The sequence below is a fragment of the Rhinatrema bivittatum genome, chromosome 13, assembly GCF_901001135.1.
Source record: "Rhinatrema bivittatum chromosome 13, aRhiBiv1.1, whole genome shotgun sequence".
Lineage (NCBI taxonomy): Eukaryota > Metazoa > Chordata > Amphibia > Gymnophiona > Rhinatrematidae > Rhinatrema > Rhinatrema bivittatum.
This window is the reverse complement of record NC_042627.1, coordinates 19,616,906-19,643,703: the sequence shown is the minus strand read 5'-3', so window position 1 is coordinate 19,643,703 and position 26,798 is coordinate 19,616,906. Positions and strand designations below refer to the sequence as shown.

Genomic DNA, 26,798 nt, shown 5'->3' with positions numbered 1-26,798 from the left:
AAGCTTATGGTGGCACCTGCCACACCATGCAGGCTATCCCCCTTCTTATCAGTTTCCTAAACCATAAAAGTCAGGGCCTTCGGTTGCTTTCTGAATCCAATTCCCCATTAGCCCTTGCCGTTGAAGCAGAGAGCAATGATGGAGCTGCATTAAGAGTATGAAGGCTTATTGGTCAAGGGTAGTAACCGCCGCACCAGCAAGTTACCCCCATGCATTCTTTTCTTCATTCCCATCCTCTAGATTTTAGGGATCCACAGTGTTTATCCCATGCCCCTTTGAATTCTTTCACTGTTTTCGTCTTCACCCCCTCCTCCAGAAGGGTAAAAGAAAGGATAATGTAAAAGATCATCAGGGAATACAGCTACCTTTTGTGTGTAGCTCTTGCTAGTAGCTATGTGCATTTTCCAGGTGCTGCTTCTTAAATAAATACAAGGTAAAAGCCATTATGCCCCCATTCATCCTGCCTGGTCCCTTTTCACCTGATGACATCATAGACTTGATGGAACATTGGCCATTAAATGCAGCATTCCTTATCCAGAATGGCCTAGTTTCAGGGAGTCATTAACAAAAACACTCATTGTAAAGGAAGCAAGTATGCAGCTATGCATAAGCAAAAGAAGACAGATACCTTTCACTGTTTTTCTTTAAGAAATGTAGTTCGTCATTATTTAAATAAATATGATCTAATAAAGAACGCGGACTTTCTGCGGCAGGCCTCTACAGACAGACAAAGGTGTGTCTATGGCACATAGAATAAGAAACACTATTAAAAAGAAACCAAAGTAGGGTTTTCTCTGCAGTTCAGAGTAGCAAGAACAGGAAAAAAAAAGGACCCTAATAATGGAATGCAACTCTCCCATCCCCACTGCTACCCTCTATCTATTTAATTTATCTGCCTGACCCAGAAGCCACACACACGTTCCCTGAGTTTCTGTGCTGGCACTGAACCGAGTAGGCAAGCTGTGGCCAGGATAGTTGTCATGGCTACTATAGATAACCAAAAAGGACCTCTTGGCTCTCACATTTTATCCAGTTGCCCTTTACCTACTGTGTCACCTCAGACCCTACTTGATCCCTGGCCACGCTTTCTTCCTCGCCATCATCACATTCCTATGATTTTTAACACAATCTTGTCATAGTTTTGGGGTCATCACCTCTACTTATAGACAATTCTAGGCCTCCACCATCCACTTGCATATCTTAAAAGCTTCTTGACATTACCAGCAGCAGCGCTCTCTCATTTCTTAGTACCCTCCACTACACCAGCATTATGGAATGACATCTTCACACTGGAGGCATAATACATTGCAGGCACACTGTACAGTAAAAGGGGTTTTATTCCTTCTTAGCTACTATCTCAAGTGAATGTTAATTGCTAGCTTTTTTTTTTAAACACAAAAGTGTATGGCGACACAGTTCACCTTGTATTAACTTTTGCTTTTTAAGGGGAAAAAAGGGTTTGTGGGGGAGAGAGAAGAGACATCTGAGTCATGCTGATTTACAAGCCTGCCCTTGACTACCACTGTCACCACTCTCTGAGCAGAGCATATATGCCAAATATCTGATAAAGATCCTATGTAGGTTTCCCATAGTTGCCAGTCACCACAGTAGGTTGTTTTGCCTTTTTTAGAGGAATAAAAATAAAGCTCCATTTTGCTGTCTGGATATCCCTAGATGTTTATCAAATATTTCAAACACAAAGCAAGAGTCTATATGACAGACTGAATTTCAAGGGAAGGAGAAAGGAAGGGTTTCCTTTGCACTAGAACAGGATAGGCAACTCTGACTTGCAACACTGGAGGACTAATCACAGTTTCAGGATATCCACACTGAATATGCTTGAGATATATATTTGCATGCAATGGAAGAAGTGCATGCAAATACCGGTACATATCACTCACATTCAGTGTGGATATCCTGAAAACATGACTGGCATGTCACACTCAAGGACTGGAGTTCCCTACCCCTTCACTAGAGGGTAGAAAGAACTAGATCAGGGTTTCCCACAGCTAGTCAAGGTTTCAGGATGCTCATGAGATAAATCTGCATGCCTTGGACCCCCATTATATGCAAACTTGTTTTACGCATATTCATTGTGGATATCCTGAAAACCGCACGGCCTGTGGATTGTCAGGATAGGTCTGGGAGGCCTCCCCACCCCATTACTTCAGTATCAGGAATTCATCCTCAGACTGCAGCTGATGTCATGGGAAGAGTGATGCAAGGCAGAGACATTGTTCGGTTGCTGGAAATGACTCTGCGGGGATCTGATTTCATGGAACTTCTACGGATGAGATTGCAAGGTACAAAAAGGGAAGGGAAGGAATGAAAGAATATAAAATGCAGTTAGTGACAGAACAGGGTAGAATAAATGCCTGAGCTGACTGTTACTGCTGCTTCCTTCTAATGAATCCTAATATAGAAGATTGCCATAGAAAAACTTTGGAAGACAACTCTGAAAGTAGAATCTACTGTTGTGAAAGTTACATGTCAGATAAATGTAGCTTGAATTTACTAAGAATTTCTGTCATAGGCAATTTTTCTGTATACACAGAACAAGAGAAACCCTTTAGAGTCAGAACCTCAGAGCCAGATCTCTACCTTTTAGGTCTTGCTTCTGATTGGCTGGCCAGAAGCATTTTATTTTCTAAAAATAAGAAAAAAAAAACCCCCATTAGTTTTGGCAAATTCCCTGACAAGTCAAACAGGAGGTGAGAATACTGATGTAGTGGGCCTGATCACTGAACAAGGAGTTCTAATAGCTGTATTGGTCCTGAAGAAAACCAAATTCACAGTTTGATATTTTATTGTACCAAAATAAGGATTATCTAAAGATTGTGGTATATATGAGCTTCTGAGTCTGCAAAGGTCGGTCCCCCATCTGTAAAATGAATCCACTTGATCTTGAAAAAAAATGATGTGTATAATCTAACTCTTACCCCAAGAGTTCAGTCTCATCACTGCCAGCCCCATTGCACTTTGACACTTAGGAAAAAAAGATTAGTGAACATGAAAGGCATCAATGACACTAAATACGTGAAGAGGAAGGAAGACCTTGCTCACCTCTTCCCATTGGTGAATGTAGCGGATGAGTCGGGAGAGCCGCAGCAGGCGAAGAAGGCTGAGGATTTTGGTGAAGCGGACAATGCGCAGGGCGCGAGCTGTCTTGTAAACCTCAGAATCAATGCGAGTTTCCACAATGAGAAAGATGTAGTCCACAGGGATAGAGGAAATAAAATCCACCACAAACCAGCTCTTCAGGTATTTCATCTTAATCCTCTGTGGGTCCAGGATAATCTCGGTGTTGTCCTCCACTACAATCCCTGTTCGAAAGTTCAGAACAAGGTCAATAAGGAAGAAGGTGTCCGAGACCACGTTGAAGACAATCCATGGTGTAGTATTCTCATCTTTAAAAAAGGTGATGCCCACGGGGATGATGATCAGGTTCCCCACCATCAGTAGCAGCATAGTGAGATCCCAATAAAACCTAAAACAAGAACCAGAGTTAAAGATTAGGGAAAAGGGAAGTATGAGAAAGATTGAGAGACAGAGAAAAAGAAAATCAAATCACGCAGAAACGTATAAGAGGTAACCACTGAAAAAAAGTTAAAAAAAAATAATACAATTTTAATTGAAAATCATAGCAACATGCAAATTGCCTGTATCAGTTTCTAGTTTTAAAGAAATCCATTAGATATGCAGCTTTCCTAGCACAGTTATGTCATTACCTTCATCTTGAGTTCTTAATCCTTTTAAACATTTTAAAAGGATGATTTTCAAAACACTTTATACTCTTGCTCAAGGCTGTTTCCTATGTTATTGCCTAAGGTAAGTGCAATACTCTTTAATAGCATCTTTGGTCACCTCCTAGGGGGCCATTTCATATCTATAAGCCAAGTGCAAGGAAATAGTGTTTCAGTCAAACAATTCAAGGCCACAACTAAAATGCTTTGAAGGAAATTGGTTGCCAGAGATATCTTACTAAGCTGCCTCTCCCTAATAGCCATGCCCAGGACTCCTGGTTCCCAGTGATTTCCCAGCTGCAGCAATGGATTTCTCTTGTTGTAATGGGAATTGTAGGAACCAGATATTATTTATTTATTTATTTATTTAAGGTTTTTATATACCGGCAATCATGAGCACATATTTTGCTGGTTTACATGAAACAGGAGTGCATTAAATACATCAACTAGAACTGTGGTGATCGAAGGAGCAGTTACAAATAACAAGGGTAGCAGAACTTGGATAAGAAGGAAGAGATAGGAAAGAATAAACGGTTGAACGGTATACAAATAAATTAAATGCTATGTAAAAATGGCATGATTAATGGCATTTTATTATGTTTATTATGTTTATGTTATTTTATTATGTTATTTTATAATAAACATAATAAAATTTTATTATTTTATTATGTTTATTATGTTTATTATGTTGGAGATGGGTGGGTGCACCTCTCTTCCCTCCCACCTCGTGATTTTCAGCAATCTACCCTGATTTCACCTTCCCTGTTTCCCCTACCAGTGCCTCTCTGTCCTTGTGGTGATCTTAGCCATTGGGAGCTGGAAAACATCAACATCTCAAGTCACATCCTCCTCTACTACCAGAGTCTGCTGATTTGTCCTTTGAACCACATGGCACTATAGTGCCTTGCGAGGTTCAAAGTGTGACTACAGCTCTGGGCAGCAGAGGAGAGCATGGCCACTGCTTTCTTCCTCCTGCCAGCCTTCATAGATGGTAAAAGATTTGATTACACTAGGCAGCTTCAGAAGAAGTTGATGTCCTACAACCCTGGCTAATGATGCCTCCTTCCTCCTACCCCCACTGATGGTGCCCCCCTCTGCTGCTGTCGTCTGCTTCCAGGACTCCACCACTGCTGAACCTTCAAATGTTTTGTAAACTGTCTTGATCATGTTTGGAAAGAGTGCATACAAATATCTGGGCAGTCAAGCAGGCGACTTCATGTGGACATTCTGTGGCACCGTGGCCTCATCATCTCCCTTTACCTTGGAAGGCTGCCCAGGAGAGAGAGGAGATGAGGTTGTAGCATTGCAGAGACTGGGAACAAGTGGCAGCTCATAGCCTGAGCCATGGCTCTCCAGGGATCAAGCATCAGATGAATGTGTCAGGAGTTAGAGGATGCTACACAAGGAGGGAAGGCATGAGGAATTCAGTGAGTGCTGCTGAGGTGGTGGTAGCACAAAGTGATTTTAGAACAGCTTACACCTGGGTTACACCAGCCTGAGAAGAAAAGGTGTAATGCACATTCAGTCAGCCCAAGTTTGGACTATGGATTTCAGGAGATAGGAGTGGATGGTTCAGGGGAAAGAAGCAAAGTTACAGTGTGCGTAACACCCCGACTCAAAATTACAGGGCCAAGAAGAGTAGAGTAACACCAATGTCAGGTGTCAGATATTACAGTTAGAATTTAAAAGATACATAAGATAACTAAAAACGTTCAAAAGTCACATAAATCAGACATTTCTTAAACATTTCTAGAATTTATTACATTTAAAACAGGAAAATAACTTCTCCTGGCATGCAATTAATCTTCCCAGCATCATACAATCTATATAATGAAATTTAAAGAGAAATTCAAGTCCACAATTAAGAAGAGAGAAGATCCATTAATAGAAGAAAAAAAAAAAGGAGTACAATCATAAAGGTGAACAGACAGAAAAAATATTTAACTCAACCCTCCACCAGTGGGGCCACCACCCCAGCAGCCAATCTAACTCCTATACATTTTCAAAGTTGTGTGGGATCATAGAAAATATGGAGATCCCAATACTAAACACATAGTTTTAACTTCCAAAAAGAAGACAGCACCCATCTCAATAACAGTTTGTTTAAATCCCAATAGAGCTTTATGCTTTTTCTGAGTCCGTCTAAGGTCAGGAAGCACCCTGACCTTAACCTCATAGAAATCAACATTCCTGTTCCAGAAAACGGACTTAAGAGCCTAGACCCTGTCTGGTTCCAGGGCAAAGGTGAAAGAGTTAACTCTTGCAACCGAGAATTCTTGAGGTGATTCCAACAGAGCAGTCAATTCAAGCTTATTCAAGGTCAAAATTATTCTCTACGTTGTTTCCATCTCCTTCAATCTTTTTCTTCTTTCCCAACAGTAAATATTAAACCTGGACCACAGCTGGAAAAGCCTCTATGGGATATTTCAGAACATCAAAGAAATACTATTTTAGCATATCAGAGAAATTGCAGAGGATTTAGAGAAATTTGCGAAACACAAATTTCCTCTCCTAGCTTGATTTTTCCAATATCTCCAACTTACTGTGCAAGAACTGATTATCTTGTGTGAGTGCAGAGTTTGAAGCCAACAGAGCTGCAATACTCTTTGCTAAAGCAAAAGTCTATCTTGAAAGGACATTTTTTCAGAGCTTTCTTTTGTAAAATCACAAAGTGGAGAAATACAACCGTATGAGATACCATAGCCCAAACCTGCCCCGGAGAGACATCCGAAGGGGCCTTGAGCAAAGGAGCCAGTCCAAAATTTCACCGGGTTGAAGGGGGGGGGGAGGGGGTGCGCGCGGAGGGTAAGGAAAGACAGACATTGCTTCTTTCATCAATATTGTTCTTCGTGCCTCCTGTTTGCTATCCCTCACAACACACTCTCCTGTAACCTGGTCCGGAGAGTCCACTCAGCTTTCACTCCAGTAGCTTCGGCTTCGCTGGTGTCAATCCAAGCTTCTGAAGCAGGTTGCATCATCAACCCGGGGAGATGTAAACAGCGGAGAAAGATCTCTCATCAGAGCTCAAAGATGCCTTGGAGAAGGCAGAAGTGCTCTCCATTCCTCCTGTCTGCCCTCGGACTGAGGCCACAAATGATGGGCAACAAGAGAATCAATAGAGCTGGCCACCGGAGATGTGTCCAGGTAATTCCTTGATCCCCTTTCCTCTTTACCATCCTTAAATCACAAGCTGATTTTTCTCACCTGGAACTCCGGCTTATGGACCCAGTCTGCTTGCCAAATTGACTCCTCCCTGGGTTCACTTAATCAGATATTTAAATTGAAAATTAAATAAGTTTTAGCTTTTTTTCCCCCCACACATCATACCATTCCCTCTCCTCAGCTTTTATCTTCCGGCTTCTCTATTTTTCTTTTCATGTTATTTTTCTGTTTAGGACGCTCCTCCTTTCTCCAGCTCTCCCTGCCTTCTTCCAAGTCACTTCTTACCATCTTTCTTTTCTTTCTCTATCCATCAGCACTTCATGCCAGTCATTCTTTTGCACCTCATCTCTTTTCTCACCCCTTGTGCCCATCTTATTCCTCTACCACACCATTTCAGGCCTCCAACTCCTGCTTCTCATTCCCATTTAGCCATCTTACCCTCCCAATCAGTTATCCTCCCTCTTCCTGGATGTCCATCTCTCTCCCTCATGCCCCCTGATTCTCTCTTCTCCCTTTGTTTCACATTTGTCTTTGCCTCTCCCTTCCTCTCCTGAACTCCTCCCACACATCTTCTATCATTCTTTCCCAACATTCCTTCTCTGGAGTACCACAGGGTTGCAGAATTCATTGCCACACCAGACCGTATGGGGACCCACAGTAGAAGGTAGCAACCAGCGCAGCAGGAGACTGTCCTTCTCCACTCTAGAGCACCTCATCTTTCTCGCCAACTCTGCTTCCAGTCCGGACAGCAAACTGCAAGCCAGGTCTTCAACATTGGCATTCTGTGACTGCCCATGGATTGCCCCTGCTGCTCTGGTTCAGATATTCAGCCTGTCTATTGGGAGTGCAGTCATAGAACAAAGCAGCAAATCCTGCTACTGCTCTTCAGTTGACTCCAGCTGCAGACTCGATTTTCACCGGCACAGCAGCCTGACACCATGCCTCTCCTCCAGAGTGCAAACGCCATGCAAATGAATGGTCTGCACATCCAGTCACGCCAGCCCTGTTGCCCTGGCTCAATGCAAAAGGAGGGGGACCAGGAGGGATGGCACATTGATTTACTGGCAGAGTGAAGAAGGACTAGAGGAATGAGAAGGATCTGGGTGGATGAAACAATAGGGGGAATTGGCTTGAGGGATGAAAAAGGTTGATGGGTGAGAGAAGAGACTGGCTGTTGGGTGGGGTGAGGAAAGACTGAAGGTTAGAGAGGGGACCAGCTGTGTGTGTGTGTGGGGGGGGGGGGGTAAGAAAAATTGTAGGGTTTAAGAGAATTGGCTGTGCGTTTGTGCGTGAGAGAACAAGAAGGGTCAGCACTGGGAGTATGGGATCAAGAGGGGATAGGTGCCAGCCGTGTGTGTGAGAGAGAGGGGACTGGTGCAGAGAGTGTGGAAGCGAGGAAAGATAGATGTTGGGGCGCACATGTTTGTGTGTCAGAGAGAAAAAGAGAAAGATATTCATACAGAAAGGACAGAGGAATTGAAGGAGGGGGGGGGGAGGATGTGAGAGGCACAGGACTGGTGCCGGGACAAAGATACCCTCTTCCCTGATCCTGGATTCTTTGCCCCCCCCCCCCAGATCCTGGCATCTCCCCCCTTCCACTCCCTCCTTCCCCTATCCCCGGTCCTCTCTCCCACATCATTCCCTATCTCCAGTCTTCTCTTCCTATCCCTCCCCTTTTCCCCATCCCTGATCATTTCTCTTTTTTTATCCCCATCGCTGCAATCTTTTCCCTCGGCAGCTACGTTACATCCCTTTGCCCATGCAACCCCCCCACCCAAAAAAAAAAAAAAAGAATTATACAGATGCACAAGCAAGGTTGGAAAAACGACTTGACTTTGAGAATTACCATGATATAATATAAAAAAATGCAAATGTGCCTCAGATTTTTAAACACGTTACCGTAGAATTCTCTTAACTCTTGCACAGAATGTACCCCCTGTGCTGCCAGAAGAAAAGGGGGGACTGTGACCCTATCCTGATTAACTGACGTATAGAGTACACTCAAAGAGACAGCGACTGGGAAAAAGATGAAGAGAAAAGGCTGCTGGTGCAGCAGCTGCTGCATTAAACACTGCATGAAAGGTATCAGTTTGTTTACTAATTAAAATCCACCGTGCTCCACTCATCGTACATTCTGCAAGCTAGGATGTGTGCCATTGCTGCTCTTTAGCTGTCACCACTAGGCTCAAATCAGCACTTTGAAGAAAACAAAAAAGGCATAAAATAGTACCATCTATTTTTTACAGTGCTCCCATTGACCTAAATGCAGCAGTTACCAGGGAAGGTACAATGGAGATGCTGACTGCACGAGCCAAAACTGAAAAGCACCCCATGAAAAGGTAGACGTTAGAGCTGGCAGGTGTTTGCTCTTTGTGGAATTTGTTAAGGTTTCACACCAGGAGTACAAATGCACCGGCTGTATTACACAACAAATGCACTGAAAACCAGAGGAGAGGGTACAAAAAAAAAATAAAATAAATAAAGGGCAGAGGAAATGTCTGGCCACAGAAGATACCATGACACACCTTGACAGCTGTATTTTGTCCTGCTTACACACTGCAACCAGAAGAAACTGGGGAGCAAATACATGATGTGAAAGCAACACTGCCAACCCCTAATGTACATTGCATGCCCTCTCCCCAAATACCATGCATGAGATCATCCAGGCATGCATACTAATTCCCTGTTCTTACACACACATGCACCATGTGCCCCAACACACACACTACCCTTCCTCCAGCTCCACTCCAATATACTGCACTATGCCAACCCCAGGGCTTCTACATGTCTACTCTACTATCTCTGATGGATGTGTCTCATGTCTACAGACATCTCCCTACAGCAGAACACAGACCGTTCAGTCAGTGCTGACCCTACCCCATTTCCTATTGCATCTTTTCAGAGCACATCACCCCCTTGCTCACACCTCCACTGTTACCTCCATCTCACAGTTACCCCCTCAGCAGCCGAATGCTTTGATTTCATCTTCTAACCACTGATTCACACCTTCTTATTTTTCTAAGTATGCTGTAGATGGGTTCATTGAAAATCCAACATCAGCTCCTCATCCAATTTTCTTTTTCAGCCTGGCTAGTCTTCCCTGGCCTGTGTACTTCCAAAATCTAAATGAGAAACTGCTCTAGCCCCAGCACTGTTTGTACGGGGTAGGGACTGGGAATGAGTTTGTATGTCTGGAACTCTATGTAACCATTCTGTCATCCAAGTATGACACAGATACAAACATATGAGACGGGTTTGTAGCGCTGCAGGATGCAGCTGGTGTGGACCTTTTTTTTAGCTCTGCATTCTAAAGAAGCACTCACATCTGCAAAAAGAGTACACATACCGCGGGAAAGAAAAGAGAACTTTAAAGAAAACTGGAAGAATAGTCAAAGACTTGGTGGCTCTGTACCTTTAATAAGAATAAAATTAAGAATAATTATATCTGTGGGTCAGAAATTCAAGGGCTGCTTGCCATTTGGGAGGGAAGAAACTGCAAACAGGAAAGGGATTGGCATCTTACCATCGTTCATGACCTGAAGCTAGGGAGCCATTGAGGAGGAGGTGGCGATTCAAAGAAACGTAGGCTTGGGAGATAAGTACTGTAAGTCCCATCTACTCTACCTCATATGGAGAGACTTTAGGAGTTGAAGATATTTGGAGGGAGAGAGGACATACGATAGGAGCATAAATATATCTAACAAGTTTCAATAAGCCACTAGAAAGTAGCTTTCTTTTCTATAGTAATAGAAGCCCAAGGGTAAGGGATCATCATATGAATCTGAAGAGATGGGGGAATATTTCTTCACTGAGAGAGTGATGGTCGTCATCAGGAGCAAATATCTAGCAGAAGGGGAAGGAGCAAAAACATGACAGAATTCTAGTATGCTTTGGACGGGCATAAAAGGAACCTTAGTGGCAGGCAAAGAAGAGAGGAAACTGTGGTATCTTTGGCAATACAGTAGGCAAATAAAATATAAATGTTGATTTGTAATACACCATTTTTCAAGATCAAGTGTTTTATCCCTCATCATATTGACTGCTGGAAATAGAGTGCTTATGAGTACTACAATTTCTCCTTTAAGGTGAGCATTAACCTATGATTGAATTTGTTTTCTGATCCATGCAAGCAAAAATGCCTGTTAAAAGCACTATAAGAATATGTGTATGGTTAAGAGAGCATGTGTGTTTGTATTTGTTTGAGAGAGAGAGAGAGAGAGAGCAAATGAGCATGAGCATATGATTGTGTAATGTCTGGTCAGTCACGGGACAGTCCTGCGACCGACCACACTCACCCTGGTCCGCAGCAGACACGCCATTGCCTCCCTTCCGGCTTGCTCACGGCCCGGCCCCTAGGAACACTCACGCATCACCTTTAGTAGGCTCCACAGCAGGAAACAGTGGAGCGGCACCTTGAGGTGATGTCAGCACAGCAGGATACTTAAACCTTCATTGCGTTCCCATTTGGTGCCTCAGCAACAGGTTTCCCTGCTTTTGTCTATAGTGCATGTTTCTACTTATCCTTGCCTTGCTGCCCGACCTGCTCCTCGCCCCTCCTTGCTACCAGACCTCTTCTATACCCATGCCTTGCTCTGGTCTCGCTCCCCATCCTTGCCTTTCTCTTGTCCATCCTCCTTGACCTAGTTCCTTTCCTTCTTACTGCCACCAGACCTCTTGTGCTTGATCCCTGTCTAGATTCTGACCATTGCCCAATTGCCATCTGCCTCTACCTGGATACTGATCATTGCCTGCTTGCCTCAACCGTAACGTGAATATTGACCATTGCCACCTGCCTCAAACCAGATACCGAAGTTGCCTGCTCTCCGCCTGCCCTGACCTTGGTCTGGATACTGATGCTATTTGACTTCTTCCTGACACGATCTTGGCCTGGCTATGGACTCTGTCTGACCGATCTCTGAGGGACCATCACCTGCCAGTCTCAACCTATGGGGGAAGGGGTTGGTATAGGTGAAGCTCAGACTTAGGGCCTCATTTTCTAATCGGATCGCACGCGATACCAAAATAGGGGTGGAGTCGGCCCCGGAAGAGGAGTCGTCGGGGCGTCACCGGGGCAGACTCTGCGAAGACGCAGCAGACGACGAAAAGGTAAGGCCCTTTTCGCGTCCGAGTTCGCGCCCAATAGCTATACCTTCTATGGTGGTGCTATTGGGTGCGAAACCGGCAGCGATCGCACCGAAACCGGCAGGCCCGCCCCCTGTTTCGGCCCCCGCCCCTCATTCCCTAAAGTATCGCAGGCCTGCAATACTTTAGAAAATGAGGCCCATAGTCTCAGTTGGAAACTGTCTGCCAGCTGTCAGCAAGGGTCTAGCCAGTTCACTTGCTAAGCTGTTTCAACCCCACCACAGCCAAGAGGCTCACTACATGATAGTGAATGTGTGTGTGTGTGTGTGTGACAAAGAGATCGCAAACAAGCATGTGTGTGTAAGATGAAAAAAGCATTTGTGTGTGTGTGTATATGATTGAGAGAGAGAGAGAGCAAAGCATGTGTTTATGATTGAGAGAGCATGAACAAGCGTGTGTATAATAGAGAGTGAACGAGCTTGTGTGTTGTGTGCAACAACCCTCCCCTCTCCCTGCTAATCCATGACAATCTCAGGGCATCTGGAAATAAAAAATGTTTCCAGATATGGAAAGTAAGGGAGTTTTTCTTATCCTTATTAGTTTTAATTCTTGGATGTTATCTGATGCATCTACTGTTTAAAATATTTTATTGGCATTTGGATAAGTTTTGTATATGAAGTTTTAATTATTGGATATTCTATTTGTCAACTGTTTTGAAATTTATTTTTTTTTAATAAGGTTTTACATTTCTTGATTTTAGTGTTGGATGTTTTATGAGGAATGGTGATGTTGCTGTTTTTCCATTGGTGCACTGCAGACAGGATTTCTGTCTTGTGGTTTTCAGTTCAGTTTTTATTTATTTAATTTATTTATTTGCTTTTCTATACCGATATTCAGCTAATGCCATCACGTCAGTTTACATATAACAATTTGAAAATAAAAAGTGGATACAATGTAACAAAATATAACAAATGAGGGGAAAAATGGGATATGTATATCAAGATATAAATGTCATATATGTTAAAAATAGGAGTGTGATCAATGAAGAGGTGTTTCAGTGCTGAGTGCTTCTAAATCTGTGCTTGACTGGGAAAATAATTTTATTTTTATAAAGATGATCTGAAAGTTGTTGGTTAACAATTTTCTCTAGTGTTTTGGCTATAAATGGGAGGTTGGATGTCTGCATGTTCCAATTTGTACTTAATGTATCTTTATTCTGTATTTGGTGAGAGTCTGTCTGTGTTCTGCATGTGTCAGAGGTGAGGTATTCTGCTGGCGTGTAGTTTCTGTGTAGGGATCTATTGCTGGCTGGCTTGTTCTGTTTTCCTAATGGTAGGTGTAATGGTGTTTTAGGGCCTGGTATATCTGCAGTATTGCCTTTTCAAAGGTAAGACTGTTACTGTTTGAGTGGTGGCATTTGGTGCTGATTTGATAAGGGAGATTTACTGTATTGTAATTGTAATTCGGTTTGCTCAAGGCTTTCTGAGGGCCAAGCCCAAACCCAACATGTATTTGTTTTCAGTTTTTATTTTATTTTTCCTAGGAATTTATCAGTTTGATACCACAAGAATAAAAACGATATTTACCCGGATAAGTGACAAGTCATTTTTTCCACCGATTTCCCCATTTTTGTTGTTGTGGTAATAAACCCTGATTCCTGGGAAAAATAAAAGTAAAAACTGTAAAGGAAGGTCCCTACATAGGCCTAATATTATATAAGCTCCAAGTGTATTTTATTTTACTGCAAATTTTTTTGGTTGGTACTACAGCAATGTTTTTAAATAAAATATACATGTTAAGGTATTTTTACCTCAGTATGTCATTTTTCATGTAAAAACTATTATAAAGGGCATAATTTTTTATTGTGTGTGTGGGAAGGTTGACAGGAGAGGAGGAGAGCAAGCCTGTAACTTTTGCCCTAGGCCTTGCATCAGCCCTGGGAATGAGTAGAAATTTGTGATGGGTTGGAAGAGGATCATGGAAGATGGGGGAAGGAGAAGGAGGAGGATTTGTGGGTGAAGGGGGGTTCAATAGAACAAAAAAGGATGCAGCTGTTGAGGGGAAGGACAAGGAAGCCAGATAGTTGGAGATGACGGACTGAAATGGAGAAATAAAATTGGAGAAGTGTAGGATTGGCAGAGAGAACTGGAGGGAGAGAAGGGGGGATGAAATCTAGATGAGTGGATAGAGGGGCACAGATATAGAGAAGTGGAGAAGAAAAGGGAAAGATCAATATTAGAGATGAAGGGGAGGCTCTTGGCATCTGTCTTGGACTTGACTGCAGACTAAGCCTGGGGACAATGCAAGTCAATAAAATCAAGACATTGCAGCGGAGACTTATGTGAGTCCCACCTTACATGCATCCCAGATTCCAACTCAATGCTCCTAGGCCCCCTTGTGATATCACTGATGATCCCTTCTTCCACAGAGCTCCTGGACATATCACTTCCAGATGGGTGCATTGTAACACTTCCTTAGTTCATGTTCCCTAACTAGGTATTCAGGTTGTCAGGTCTAGAACTGTCTCTCAATGTCCAAAAGAAAGTCCCTGAAGCAAAGGCATTCCTTTTGGTTGCTTTTATTATTAAACTTTACTGGTACCATCTCCATTCAGGTACATCTCACCCTTATTGCCCCACCAGAATTACAGTCCTTCCATAACTAGTCACCTTCAAAATTCTCAAGTTCAAACAAAACAGTTACCATCTCTGCCAATCAGGCTATAAGATACGGCTTGATCTGACTTTCTTCACAAACAGCAGCCTTAAGTCTCCTGGTTTTGCTCCTAGCTGCTTTCTCCAATTCAGGATAGTACTGGAAAGCTTTATTTAGTACAGCATGTCTTGGACAAAACAGTTTCACTGAGGCAACTATTATGATGACTTGTATATAACCCCACCTCCTCCTTGTTTTCCCTCTCCCCTCCCCCGAACAATCGCCTGAAACAACATTGTACATATCTATGATGCCTTGTATATAACCTCACCCCCTCCTTGTTGCTTCCCACCCCATCCCTTCCTTGTTGCTCCCTGTTGAGTCCCTCCCCAAATTTATTTAGTACTTGTTTTACTACTGTTTTACACTTGTTCACTGTTCTATGTAAAGGCTATGCCTATATATACCCTGGTTTTAAGTTATTTGTAAACCGACACGATGTGCCAACGGTTGTCGGTATATAAAAGCGTTTAAATAAAATAAATAAATAGATGGAGTGCTCACTCTATGTAGCTAGCTACAGGGAAGGAGCTCACTACACTTTGGTTTATTCATCAGGGGCCAGCTTATCCCTATGTGATTTCTAGATATTATTAGTCATTTAGGGAGAGCCTTTTCTTCTCTGAGGCTTGCCATTCTTGCTTACTAATTAGGAGAGGGAGTTTATGCCTGTGTAGCTCACACATACAGCTTACTAATTAAGAAAGCTCCTTCACAACTGCAGCTTATAAACTGAGGAGAGGCTTACTCCTGCGCATAGCACAAAGTCACTATTTGCTTACAAGAGGCATTTTCTGGGCTGCTGCCATTACATGCATCCTCTTTACTTCTTTCGAATACATTAGAGTCCCCTGGCGCAGCAGCACAACCTGGGCAGAGTTCAGAACAACCAGCAAATCCCAAACTCCAAAATAGCATTGCTAGGTTCTGTCCTGTTCATCACCCTTGTGCCGCTTCCCCTCATACATTTCTGCAAAACTTTTCATATTTTTTCCAATTAGCAGTTCATAGCAGTGCCCTTCTTAGCTAGAATGGCAAAGGAAAAATGTCACTTAACTTATGACACACTCAGGCCCATACAGTAAAGTGCGCGGGAGAGCCGGTGCTCAGAGGCGAGCGCCCGCTCTCCCAACGCGCACCCAGGCACCTCTCCCGAGCGCGCGATTCACTATTTAAATTAGGGCCTGCGCTAATAAGGAGGTGGTGGCTGTCAGCAGGTCTGACAGCCGACGCTTAATTTTACTGGCATCGGTTGTTCAACCCGCTGACAGCCATGGGTTCGGAAAACGGACGCCGGCAAAATTGAGCGTCCATTTTCCAACCCGCGGGCAGATTTTTTTTTTTTTTTTTTAAGATTTATATTTTTTATTTTTGGGGCCTCCGACTTAATATCGCTATGATATTAAGTAAGAGGGTGTACAGAAAAGCAGTTTTTTCTGCTTCTCTGTACATTTTCCCGGTGCCTGCCGCACATTTTGCTTTCTGTATTGCGGGTGAATACCTAATAGGCTCATCAACATGCATTTGCATGTGTTGAGTGCTATTAGTTTTGGGGGGGGGGTGGGGGGTTGGCCGCACGTTTTCCACACGTTTTCCACGCGCATCCAAACGGGGGCTAACGGTGCGCTCGGCCGAGCGCACCGTTCTGTATTGGCCTGACTGTGTGGAAAGTCCTGTCTCTGAGCCCTCCTCATCTGAGTCTCCTTCCATGGTGAAAAGGCTGCTTTCTTTCTCCAGGCTGGTTATGCACAGCTTGCTGCTTCTCCCTCCTCTTCCATGTCTCTCCATCTACCAAAAACCTTCAACTTTACACAGCTAATAGCCAATCTATGTGGGGGATAGTGACTCCACCCAAAACCTACGCCCAGCTGAGATTCTCCCCAGGCTAGCAAGCAAGGGCCACTGGGAAATATAGTTCCCCAGCACTGCCATCTTTTTTTTTTTTTTTCTTTTTAGCCTATTCAAATCCTAGCCAGATCATGCCTTTCAGTTCTAAGGCACCGATTATTGGGCAGGGATTAAGAAAAGGATTAGCTAACCATCAAGGGAGGAACTGAAGAAGACTGGTTGCCTCTAGAAGGTGAGATAGGTGTGGCTCACCCCCCCCCCCAGGTCACTGTGATTGGTTGCACATATCAGAACTGATACGAGTCCTGAAGCCCTTCGAGGATGCCACAGAGTTCTTCAAGAGCCACCCGAGGTGAGGGAATTCCCACAGTCAACATCCTGCAGAATAAGTTAGAGGGTTTCTGGCAGCAGCAAGGTCTGACAGGAGAGGTATTGCTATTCGTGGACTCCTATGGCAGGAAATGCAAGATAGACTGAAACCCTTCCCCCAGAAGGATACTTATATGCTAGTCATGCTGCGTGTGACCCACAGATAAACGGGAGTATCATCCTCTGGTCCAATTGTCTGATTCAATGGAAGGAGATGTTGTTGACTGGATACAGAAACGGGGGAGTACTAAGACAGAAGGAGAGTGGGGATACAGTAAAGTAGCTACCCTACACAATAGTGTCAGAGAGAGCAGCCCCCTGTCATCTATTACCCCCCCCCCTTTATCCACCTCCCTCTCCCTCCGTGGCCATGGCGGAACATTCTCTCTTGAAACAGGCCATAGTTATTAGTTACATCTCTTGGCAGCAGAGTTTGCTCCCCTACCAAAGGAGACGTCAGCACAAATATCAGTCACACGCTGTCCATGGGAGTGGCAGGAGGACTGAGAGTACAGCTACAGAAAACCAATGCTCATAGCATTGGCCCTCAGCACCTTGATGTATGCTTGATAGATGCCTCTCTTGTTGTTGCACTGACCTGCTGTGCACTTGCCTCAAAGGCTTATGAGTCAGCACTGCCATGCCTTAAAAGCTCTACCTTACTCGCTGTACTTTACCTCAGATTGGGTCTCCTTTGCTCTAGTTGTGGCCATCATTGCTCTTGTTGCTTAAGCTTTGCCTCTTGCTCCTGCTTGGCTTTCTGTTGCTGGTGTGGCCCCCTTAGTTGCCTCCTCGTTTGTTTCCTATCTTGTTCTTATTCTGTGTTTAGTCCAATTATTGTGGCCTTCAGCTGGGTCTGTCTTGGTTAGTTTGTTGTCCTTGTCTTGGTGGTGGTGCACTTTGTTCTCTGTCTTTCTCTTGTGGGCACCTCGTTCTGTCTCATTTTCTTTCTGCAATTAACTCTGCCCTTATATGTCCTGTCCTGGTAACTGCGTGCATCGCCTGTGAAGTCCTACCGGCCAGCAGAACCCAAAGGCTCAAACTGAGAGTGAGATGGCCGGTAGGGGTGAAGATTCTGTGCCAGTCCTGATCCTGCAGACCTGCTCCTCCCTGGATCTAGCTCACTCTTGCTCTGGGAGTTAATCCTACAACTGGCCAGAGTGGCCATGACACTCACTCCTCATGCTCTGCCTCTCTCCTGGTTCTGTGCTTGTTGTTTTCTTGTACCACTCCTGAGATTGGCCTGGTTCTCCCACCCTGCTTCTCTCTTGGTTATATTGGGATGTTTTATCCCCCAAAAGAAAAAGTGTAAAAGAATTTAAAAAATTGCAAATTTCTCCTCCCACGCTGCCTCTTTCCTGGTTCTGTGCCTTGCTGTTTTCATGGATCCCTCTACAATCCAGGCCTAATTCTCCCAACCTGCGTCTCTCTTGATTATAGGGGGGGGGTGTTTTATCCTCATAAGGAAAACAAATTGTAAAAAAGTAAAAACATTTGCAAGTTTCTCCTCTACTTTCCTGGTTCTATGCCTTGCTGTGTTCCTCTGCCAAGGTTACTGCCTGGCCTGCTCCTGGCCCTCTCATGGTGCCTTGGAGAACTCCTGTCACTGTTGATACTGATTTATCTCTTTACAGTGTCTTGGAGTATTGATGCCACTGTTGGTGCTGCTTTGCTGCTCTTTTGGTGCCTTGAGCTGTTCATAATACTGTTGTTGATACCCTTTACCCCTCTCAAGATGCCAGTGTGCTGTTTGCCATACCATGCACTCTACCATTTGGGGTTTTTAAATGCCAGTCTACGCGTTGCAGTCTCTGCCTGTGTGTGTGCGCATATGGGATAGTCTTCAATTTGGTAGATGTGTAAGAGATGGTCTCCACACTAGCGTATGTATGTGTGACAGAGCAGAGAGTGAAAGGAGTGAACATGTACACACACACACTCACACTACTTATAATAAGACAAACCCCTTTTTATAGGCAGGACCAATGCTGCTGCTACTGCTGGTTTGCTCCTTTCAGTTAGGGTTGCCAACTGGCTCCCGATTTTCAGGACAGCTCGAGCCAGTCCTGGTTTTACCCCATTCAATGCTGGGACTTATCCTGATTTCCCTATTGCATTGTCTAAGAAAAGGAAGACGATAAGCACCTGCATGTAGGTGAGTAAAACCAGGACTGGCTCGAGCTGTCCTGAAAATCGGGAGCCAGTTGGCAACCCTGTGTTTCACTGAGCCTTGATGTGCTCATGCCATTATTGCTGCTGCTATTAGGTGTCATGTAGTGCACACGCCTCTATTGTTGCTACCCTTTGCTCCCATACAGGTGCCTTGCAGTGTTCATGCCACCCCTTTATAACACCTCTTTTGGAGCCTTAAGGTATTCTGACCACTTTTGCTGCTGGACCTTGGGGTGTGGTTGCCTCTGGGTTATTCATGCCACTTCTGGTGCCACCTTGATACAGTTCTGGTGTCTCGGCGTGCATTTCTGATTATGTCTACCTGCACGTTTCATTAGAATTGATTAGAAAACCCCAATTTTGGAGCCCAAAATAGGAAGCATTGCTTCCCCCATTGACTTTAATGGGAAACACATGACAAAAATACATGAAAAATTGTTTTTGTTTGAAACAAAAGTAATTATGAAGGCATATGAAATAAATTAACAAACCAAAATGAAAAATTGTGTCTGTGCACGTTCCTAACACCAGCAATCTCTGCCCAGCAGGTAGACAATCATACATGTGGCACTCATTGCTAAAGACTGGATAGCCGTCCTCCCTCTGCTGCTCTGCTACCTACATTTTGTCGCCAAACTTTTCTTTTCGTTTTTATTTTGCATATTTTTTTTTTTTTTTTTTTTAGCAGGTGCACATTTATTTTCTGCAATATCTTATCAAGTGCCAAATCTCCGACTCTGTCAAAACGTATACCACTTAAAAAAATGGGGCAAGAAAATGACTGCTACATTTTGGGGAATGATTTTCGCTGTTACTGTTATGGTACAAGGTGGAGGTGGGTGGAGTTTTTGTGTTACGTTTTGGGAAGACATTTTTCCAAACCATTTACCAGTCATTTTGTTTTGTGTTTAAAAAAAAACAAAAAACAAAACGGAAAACCCTGAGGCATTCCTCACAAAAATTGCAATTTTAAAAATATAAAACAAAGTCCTCCCGGGCCTAGTCTCCATCCCCCTACCTACTCAACCCCTCCCAGCAGCTTACGTGCAATCAGAAGTGTCTTCATGGGGCAGGAGAGACGCCCCCAGATGCTCCTGCTGTGCTGAGGTACAAATATACGTCACAAAATGACACTAAATCAGGGTCCATTGGCGCCATTTTGAACCAGAGTGCCAGTAGTAGAGGAGGAGCATTTGCCCAGAAAAGATGCTAAGGATTGTGGGTATGTCTGGGAGAGGGCTGCGCGGGTAGTGGGGATGGGGAAAAGAACTGGTGGGGTTTTGTTTTCTCTTTTTTTTTTTTTTTTAATTGCCATTTTGTGGTGGGGAGGGGGAGGGGGGGGGGGCGGGCGTACCAGGGCTTAAGCTGTTATTGCCTTTTTTTTAAAAATGAAAATATTGCAAAAATAAAACAAACACAATTTCATTTGTTTTTCTCTAGCTTGGTTTTCTAAACAAGATGAAATAAAAGTACATCCTTAAGGGGAAACTACCCTGAAAATCAGCTACAATATCCACAGGTCAAAAGTACCTACTGACTCTGCAGCTACGTGGACTTATTCAAAATTGCCCTTGAGGCTCTGCATACACCATCATTTTACGGTGCAAATGCAAAATTCAATGGACATGCACAATGTGCATACTTTTTAGGGGCTATTTTTTTTTGCCATCTATTTGCCCAGGCCCTAAATTTGGCCCCTACAGTGGTTATTTACCTTGCTTAAGGTTCTACAGACACTTATCTCTGCCAGGCACCATCATCCTTCTGAATCCACACAGTTAACCGCATCATCCTGCCTTTGCTCATTTCCTACCGTGCTCTGCATCTACTCAGACAACATCGGCAGTTCTGCAGTGGGCTCGTTTTATTGCTAATGTCAAAGATTAATTATGAGTTTTTCACGTGCTGCTTTTCTAATGCTAGATAAGTTGCTACTGTTCCCTTTGCTTTTCTACATCCCTGTACAATTGCATGCAAATGAATGGCTTGGTACATTTAAGATTAAAATATATTTTTATGATTTAGAACTGCATTGAAAGATAAGGAAAGATAAGCAGACAGAATTATATTTAGAAGAAAAAGAGTGCTAATTTTCTTTGTTTTTCCCGAATATTCTGAAATTGTTCACCGCTTTGCTGCCAGTCCTTTTAGCCAGCCTCTTCTGGGCAGTCTCATTGGCTCTGTTTAATTCTGGTTTTGAGCAGAGACTCAGAGCAATTTGTCAATTTATTGAAAGAGAATTTGGGGTTTTTTTTGTTTGTTTGTTTTTTTAACTTTGCCTCATTTTTGTGGACGTATGATTCACCTAGGAGTTAGTTTCCTAGCAGTGGTCTGCACATAAGCATTTTTCATTTCAGGTTTAAAAAATGTTTTTTTTTTGTTTCATTTGGGGGGGGGGGCAATATTTTGTTTAATGTTTTTTTATTTTGAAACAAAATAAAAATAAAAAACAAAAAAATGCAGTCCAGTCCAGGCTCTATTCCGCCCACAATATTCCGCCCACAATATTCCGTCCACAATTATGGAACACTATCCCACCAGATCTCAGAAATGAGCCATGCCTCCTAACCTTTAGGAAAAGACTTAAGACATGGCTGTTTAGGCAAGCCTTCCCGAACTCCACTTAACACGCCAACCATTAAAGACTCCACTCAGCAACTATATATTTCGGATTATGTATATATACTGTACTATTGTATATAATTAACCTCCTCTTTCTCTCTCTATTTTTCCTCCTCCCAGTTTACAGCCCCTGTTAATTGTAACTGCATCTCTTCATCACGTTTAGTTATGTTCTTGATTTGTTCTTCACACCCCTGTTTCATGTAAACCGGCATGATGTGAACGCTTTCATGAATGCCGGTATAGAAAAACCTTAAATAAATAAATAAATAAAACTTGTATTTCCTAATTGCTCCCCTCCCACCACTGAGCCCTCCCGCACCCAAATCCTCCTGGACCCTCTTACCCCATAACAATCTCTCCTGCTCTCCTGGTGCTGCTCTCGGCCGGTGCCATTTTGAAGAATGGCACAGGCAGGGCGGGAGCGACTGAGGATTGGCTGCTGCCCCATTTGGGTCCCAGGCTAGCTATGGTGTTAGAGGGATTGGAGGGGGTATATTCCAGGAGGATCTGGACAGTTTCAAGAGGGGAGGGGCTTCATGGGGTGGGTCTTTTTAAAACATTTTTTGGCTATCAGTCGGTGGCAGGGAAGTGGCATGGGGATTTGTAAAGAAAAGAAAAGAGAAAAAAAAAAGAAAAATTGTTAGGTTTTGTATTGTTTCATTTGGAAAATGAAATAGTTAATGTCATTGACATTTCCTATTTTGTTTTAAATGAATGCACATCCCTACTTCCTAGAAGACTGACCTGCTTTAGTGTTGAAGTCGCTACCCTTTAAAGCAATGGCATTTTTTATCTTGGTCAAGTGTGACCCACTTAGTAATGGATCATTAAAATGAACCACAAGGTGCTGAGTGGTGGTTACAGTGACACCAGTAGAGCTGAAAACAACCTCAGTGATTTGAATACAAACAAGACACATCTTGTCTCTGATTTTCATTATCATCTTGTGAATATATTACTGAAGATGCTGATGATGTACAATACTGTGTGTTATATGACTAGGGAGCAAAGTATTGAAAATAAAGACATTATCTTACAGTGGCCTCCTGGTGACAACGAATTGCAGTACAGAGACACATTAAAGGCTTGCTCGCTATGGCATTCTTTGCACTTTGATTTTTATATTGTACCTGCTCAGTCAATTGGTTAAAAGGGGGGGAGGGGGGTGTTTGTCCCCTGACTGACCATGTGATTCGCCTTTGGAAGCTCTCCTTGTGCTTTTTTCCTGAGCTGAATCCCGGGTACCATTTACTATTCCACTGTCTGATGATGTCAATTCAAGAAAAAAAAAATAGAGCAGAGCCTGTGCTTTGGAAGCTATTTTGTTTGTATAGTTTAAAAAGTTTGTAAACTCCCCTCTTCCAAGAGTGACCAACAAAACTGTAGGTTTATTTAACTGTTTCATTGCTGCTCAGCACCACTTGCTGAACAATTCCTGTGACAGATGCCCTCATCAAAATTAATGCTGCTTTTCTAGTTTCTGACACACGCTAAAAAGTAATTTTAATTATCAGCCCGAGCATGATCTGACTTGCTATTGCTCATGCCTTTTCTCCATCATGTGTACACAAATTACTGATTGCTTTCCTTAGAATATTGAGTTTACGATTTGTAAGATTGCTCCCTGTATATTTACATGGCTGAATTCAGCAATGGGAGAGCTTTCTGAGAAAGAGCTGCAGGAGTGAAAATAAAATACATGCAAAAAATAATCTTTAAAAAACAAAGAAAAAAAAAGGTGCCCACGGTTTGGACAAGAAAATGACAAGCAAGTTATACTGGAGGCAAACTTCAGCATCTATAGAGGAAGCACAGCTAGAAGTATCATAACAATGTTCCTATTCACGTCAGAAATATATTAACGTGCTGGCTATCTACAGTGCAAATATTTCTTTATCACTCATATTTTGGGACAAACATAAAATAAATATGCTCTCAACACTAACAAATTGCTTGCATGCTACAGCTGTCCCTGTGCTAAAATATTCATAATCATGTCTCATCACCCACACAGAGAATTTCTTTTTAATTAAACTGCATTTTGAACTGAAGGGTTTTTGATCTGTATATTCAAATATATTACAATACTTTTCTGTTCCAATATCCTGGAACACTTTTTTATTTTGGGCCTTTGTAATATGTTTAATCTTTCGGGACATTTGTATTTTGGTACACTTAGGAATTCATTTTCAGGAGTTACACGCGCATAAACACCATGTACGCACGCATGTGAAGCATGTGGCCGAAATCCCTGTTTTCCAAAGGGGTCAGACATGTGCATATATCCGCCTTTGTGAAAAAGGTGGACATGTTTGGGGCGTGGTTTGCAGTTTTGCGTATACGTTGCTATTCTATAAACTACTTCTGTGTGAATGTCATCAGCAACGCGTGCAAACAGTTACTACAGCTATTTTATACATCAAGCTCACAGCTGCACAGTCTTTTTAAACCAGGTGTTTGGTGGGCTAGCTTTTTCCTGCTGCGTGAAGAAAGCAGCAAGCTAAGAGGAGAGTCAGAGGAGGTGGGGGGTGCGTAACTGGCCAACCCTTACCTTTGCTTAGAACAGGGTATGTTATAATGAAAAATTTGGCAAGAGTCTCATGATCCCATTAGCTAACCCACAAATGCTTGCTACAACAGGGTGGTCTCCAGGAGAGCCTTTGGCCTTCTCAAAACACATTTCCGCTGCCTGGAGGGATTAGGGGGACGCCTACTCTACAATCCCAAAAGGGTCTGCAAGATCTTTCTAGCCTGCTCCTTGTTTCACAAGCTGGCCATACCCAAGGCTTGCTTCCTCCAAAGGGTGTGATGATCATCTGGATGAAGAGGGAGCGGAGGCATATGACTTGAGGGAATTGCAGGAGGATACATTGCCACACTCATCAGCAGGCTATACAAGATAGGAATACTCTGATACAAAGATATTTTCAATGGTGAAAGTACATTTATTTAAAACAGTGATATTAGTGCATAAAAATAAAATGGTAATGCTTCCTTGGGCGTCCTCTCTTTTTGGGGGGAAGTTCCATTGCCTTCAGCTGTCCCAGTTTGGTGTTCTTTTACAGCAGTGTCCACTCATTACCCATGGTGCTCTGGAAGGACATGTAAACTGGGGGCTGTGGCATGGGGTGATAGCTGCAAGAATTGCTCTAGAGAGGTGATGCTAGGTGGATGAGAAGATGGCTTGACAGCAGTGGTGGGCCTCTCTCCTCATCAGCAGCCACACTAGGTGAGGCCATCTCCATTACAGCAGAGGGTATCTGCAGTGGTGACAGCTGTTGGAACAAGTTCCAGTATGTAGCTTTGGGAGAAATTATAAATGTTATGACCAAACTCAGGAATGGTGGATCTCTGCTAGATGTCTGTCCTTTCTGGATTTATTGGTCTTTTATTGACTTATTTGCTCATGTGCTGAGTAAGCCTGTGAATCTTTCATTGGAGAAGGGGGTGGTTCCAATGTCCTTAAAGAAGGCTGTTATCTGTCCTATCCCAAGAAAGGAAATGCTCCATTAGACAGTTTCACTAGTTATAGACCTGTCTCTAACTTATGCTCTGTTGCTAAATCATTGGAAAAGGTTGTCGTGGTACAAATGGATGAGTTCCTTGCTATAATCAAGTGCTGAATGACAACCAGTGTGGCTTCAGAGTAGGACATAGTACTGAGACAACTTTGTTATTTCTGTATGTTTTTTTCTTGTGTAAATTAGATGGTGGAGGATTGATCATTCTTATCTTGTTAGATCTATCCTCAATCTTTGATACAATCAATCACTCTATTGTGCTTTTCAGTTTAGGTACTGGGGGAACTGTCTGGCACTGGTTTCATTCTTTTCTATTTGAGCGTAAGGTGAAAGTAAGAGCCCATGAACAGCAGTCAGATTGGGCTTCATTAGAGATGGGTGTCCTTCATGTACCACCCTTGTCTTCTTTTTTATTTAATATTTATTTGCTACCTTTATGTCGATTAATGGAGGATATGTGCCTTATTTTTAAGATATATTCAGATGACATCCTGATTAGCTTTCCTATTCATGGTAATATTGGAAAGGCTATTTCTTTCCATTTCAGAGAGTAAAGATTTGTGCTTGGCTTAAAGATAATGAACTATGTTTGAACCCTTTTAGGACTGAGGGAATATGGGTTAGCCATCATCCTATGCTTGTGGATTGTTTAGATGTGTCTATTCTGGAAGCCCCCATTACATTCTCAAATAAAGTTAGTGATTTAGGTGTCCATATTGATACAACTCTGTCTTTTTTGCCTCAAATTCAGGCAATTTTAAAGTCCGATTCTATTAAACTAAGGTTGTTGCAGCATTTGAAGTACATTCTTTCTACTGAAGATTTTCGGATTGTCATCCAGGCATTTGTACTCTCCACTATTGATTATTGCAATGTACTTTATGTAGGGTTGCCCAGTTGTCGGTTGGATGCCCTCCAACTGTTGCAAAATGCTGCAGCTTGTTTGGTGCTGGGTGATCCATTCAGAGAACATGTTAGACAATGCATTGGCTCCCAGTTAGGTCTAGAATTCAGTTTAAGTTGTTATGCTTGATTTTTAAATCAATTAAAGCAGATGGACCAAAATATCTTTGCAATATATTGATGCCATATGTCCCTATGACAAGCCTTCACTCAGCAGGAAAAGGCTTGCTGTCAGTGCCTTCTGTTAAGATCACATAACTGTAATCCACTTGTTCACGGGCTTTTTCAACCATGGTCCTGTCACACTGAATTTATTGCCCGATGAGATGCAGTTACTGCAAGATTATGTAATGTTTCGCAAACAACTCAAATCTATTTTGTTTATAAAGGCCTATTCTTAATTGGCTTTAGGTCTTCATTTTTATTGCATTTTTATGATATGTATTTTCTACTTTTTTTTCTGTTGCTTAGTATTTTGTCCCTGCCTTGATGTTTTATGTATAACCATGATATATGTATTTTATGTAACTCGCTTTGTACAACTGTGTTGGTTTAAGCGGAATATAAGTATTTAAAATAAATAAATAAATGCATTTTTTAAAGGGGTCGAGGGGTAATGCAGGAAACTACACTCCAGTGAGCCTTATGTCAGTGCCGG

At 42.8% G+C, this 26,798-nt stretch overlaps 1 protein-coding gene across 3 annotated transcripts in view; it reads right to left on the bottom strand.

Annotated features, from left to right (window-relative positions):
- HCN4 (hyperpolarization activated cyclic nucleotide gated potassium channel 4) overlaps nt 1-26,798 on the bottom strand; it is a 337,366-nt gene that overhangs the window by 216,244 nt on the left and 94,324 nt on the right. For all 3 annotated transcript variants that reach the window (XM_029575658.1, XM_029575659.1, XM_029575660.1), the window contains exon 2: nt 3,064-3,487. In XM_029575658.1, the coding sequence (XP_029431518.1) occupies nt 3,064-3,487 (424 nt within the window). The remainder of the gene's footprint in view (nt 1-3,063; nt 3,488-26,798) is intronic.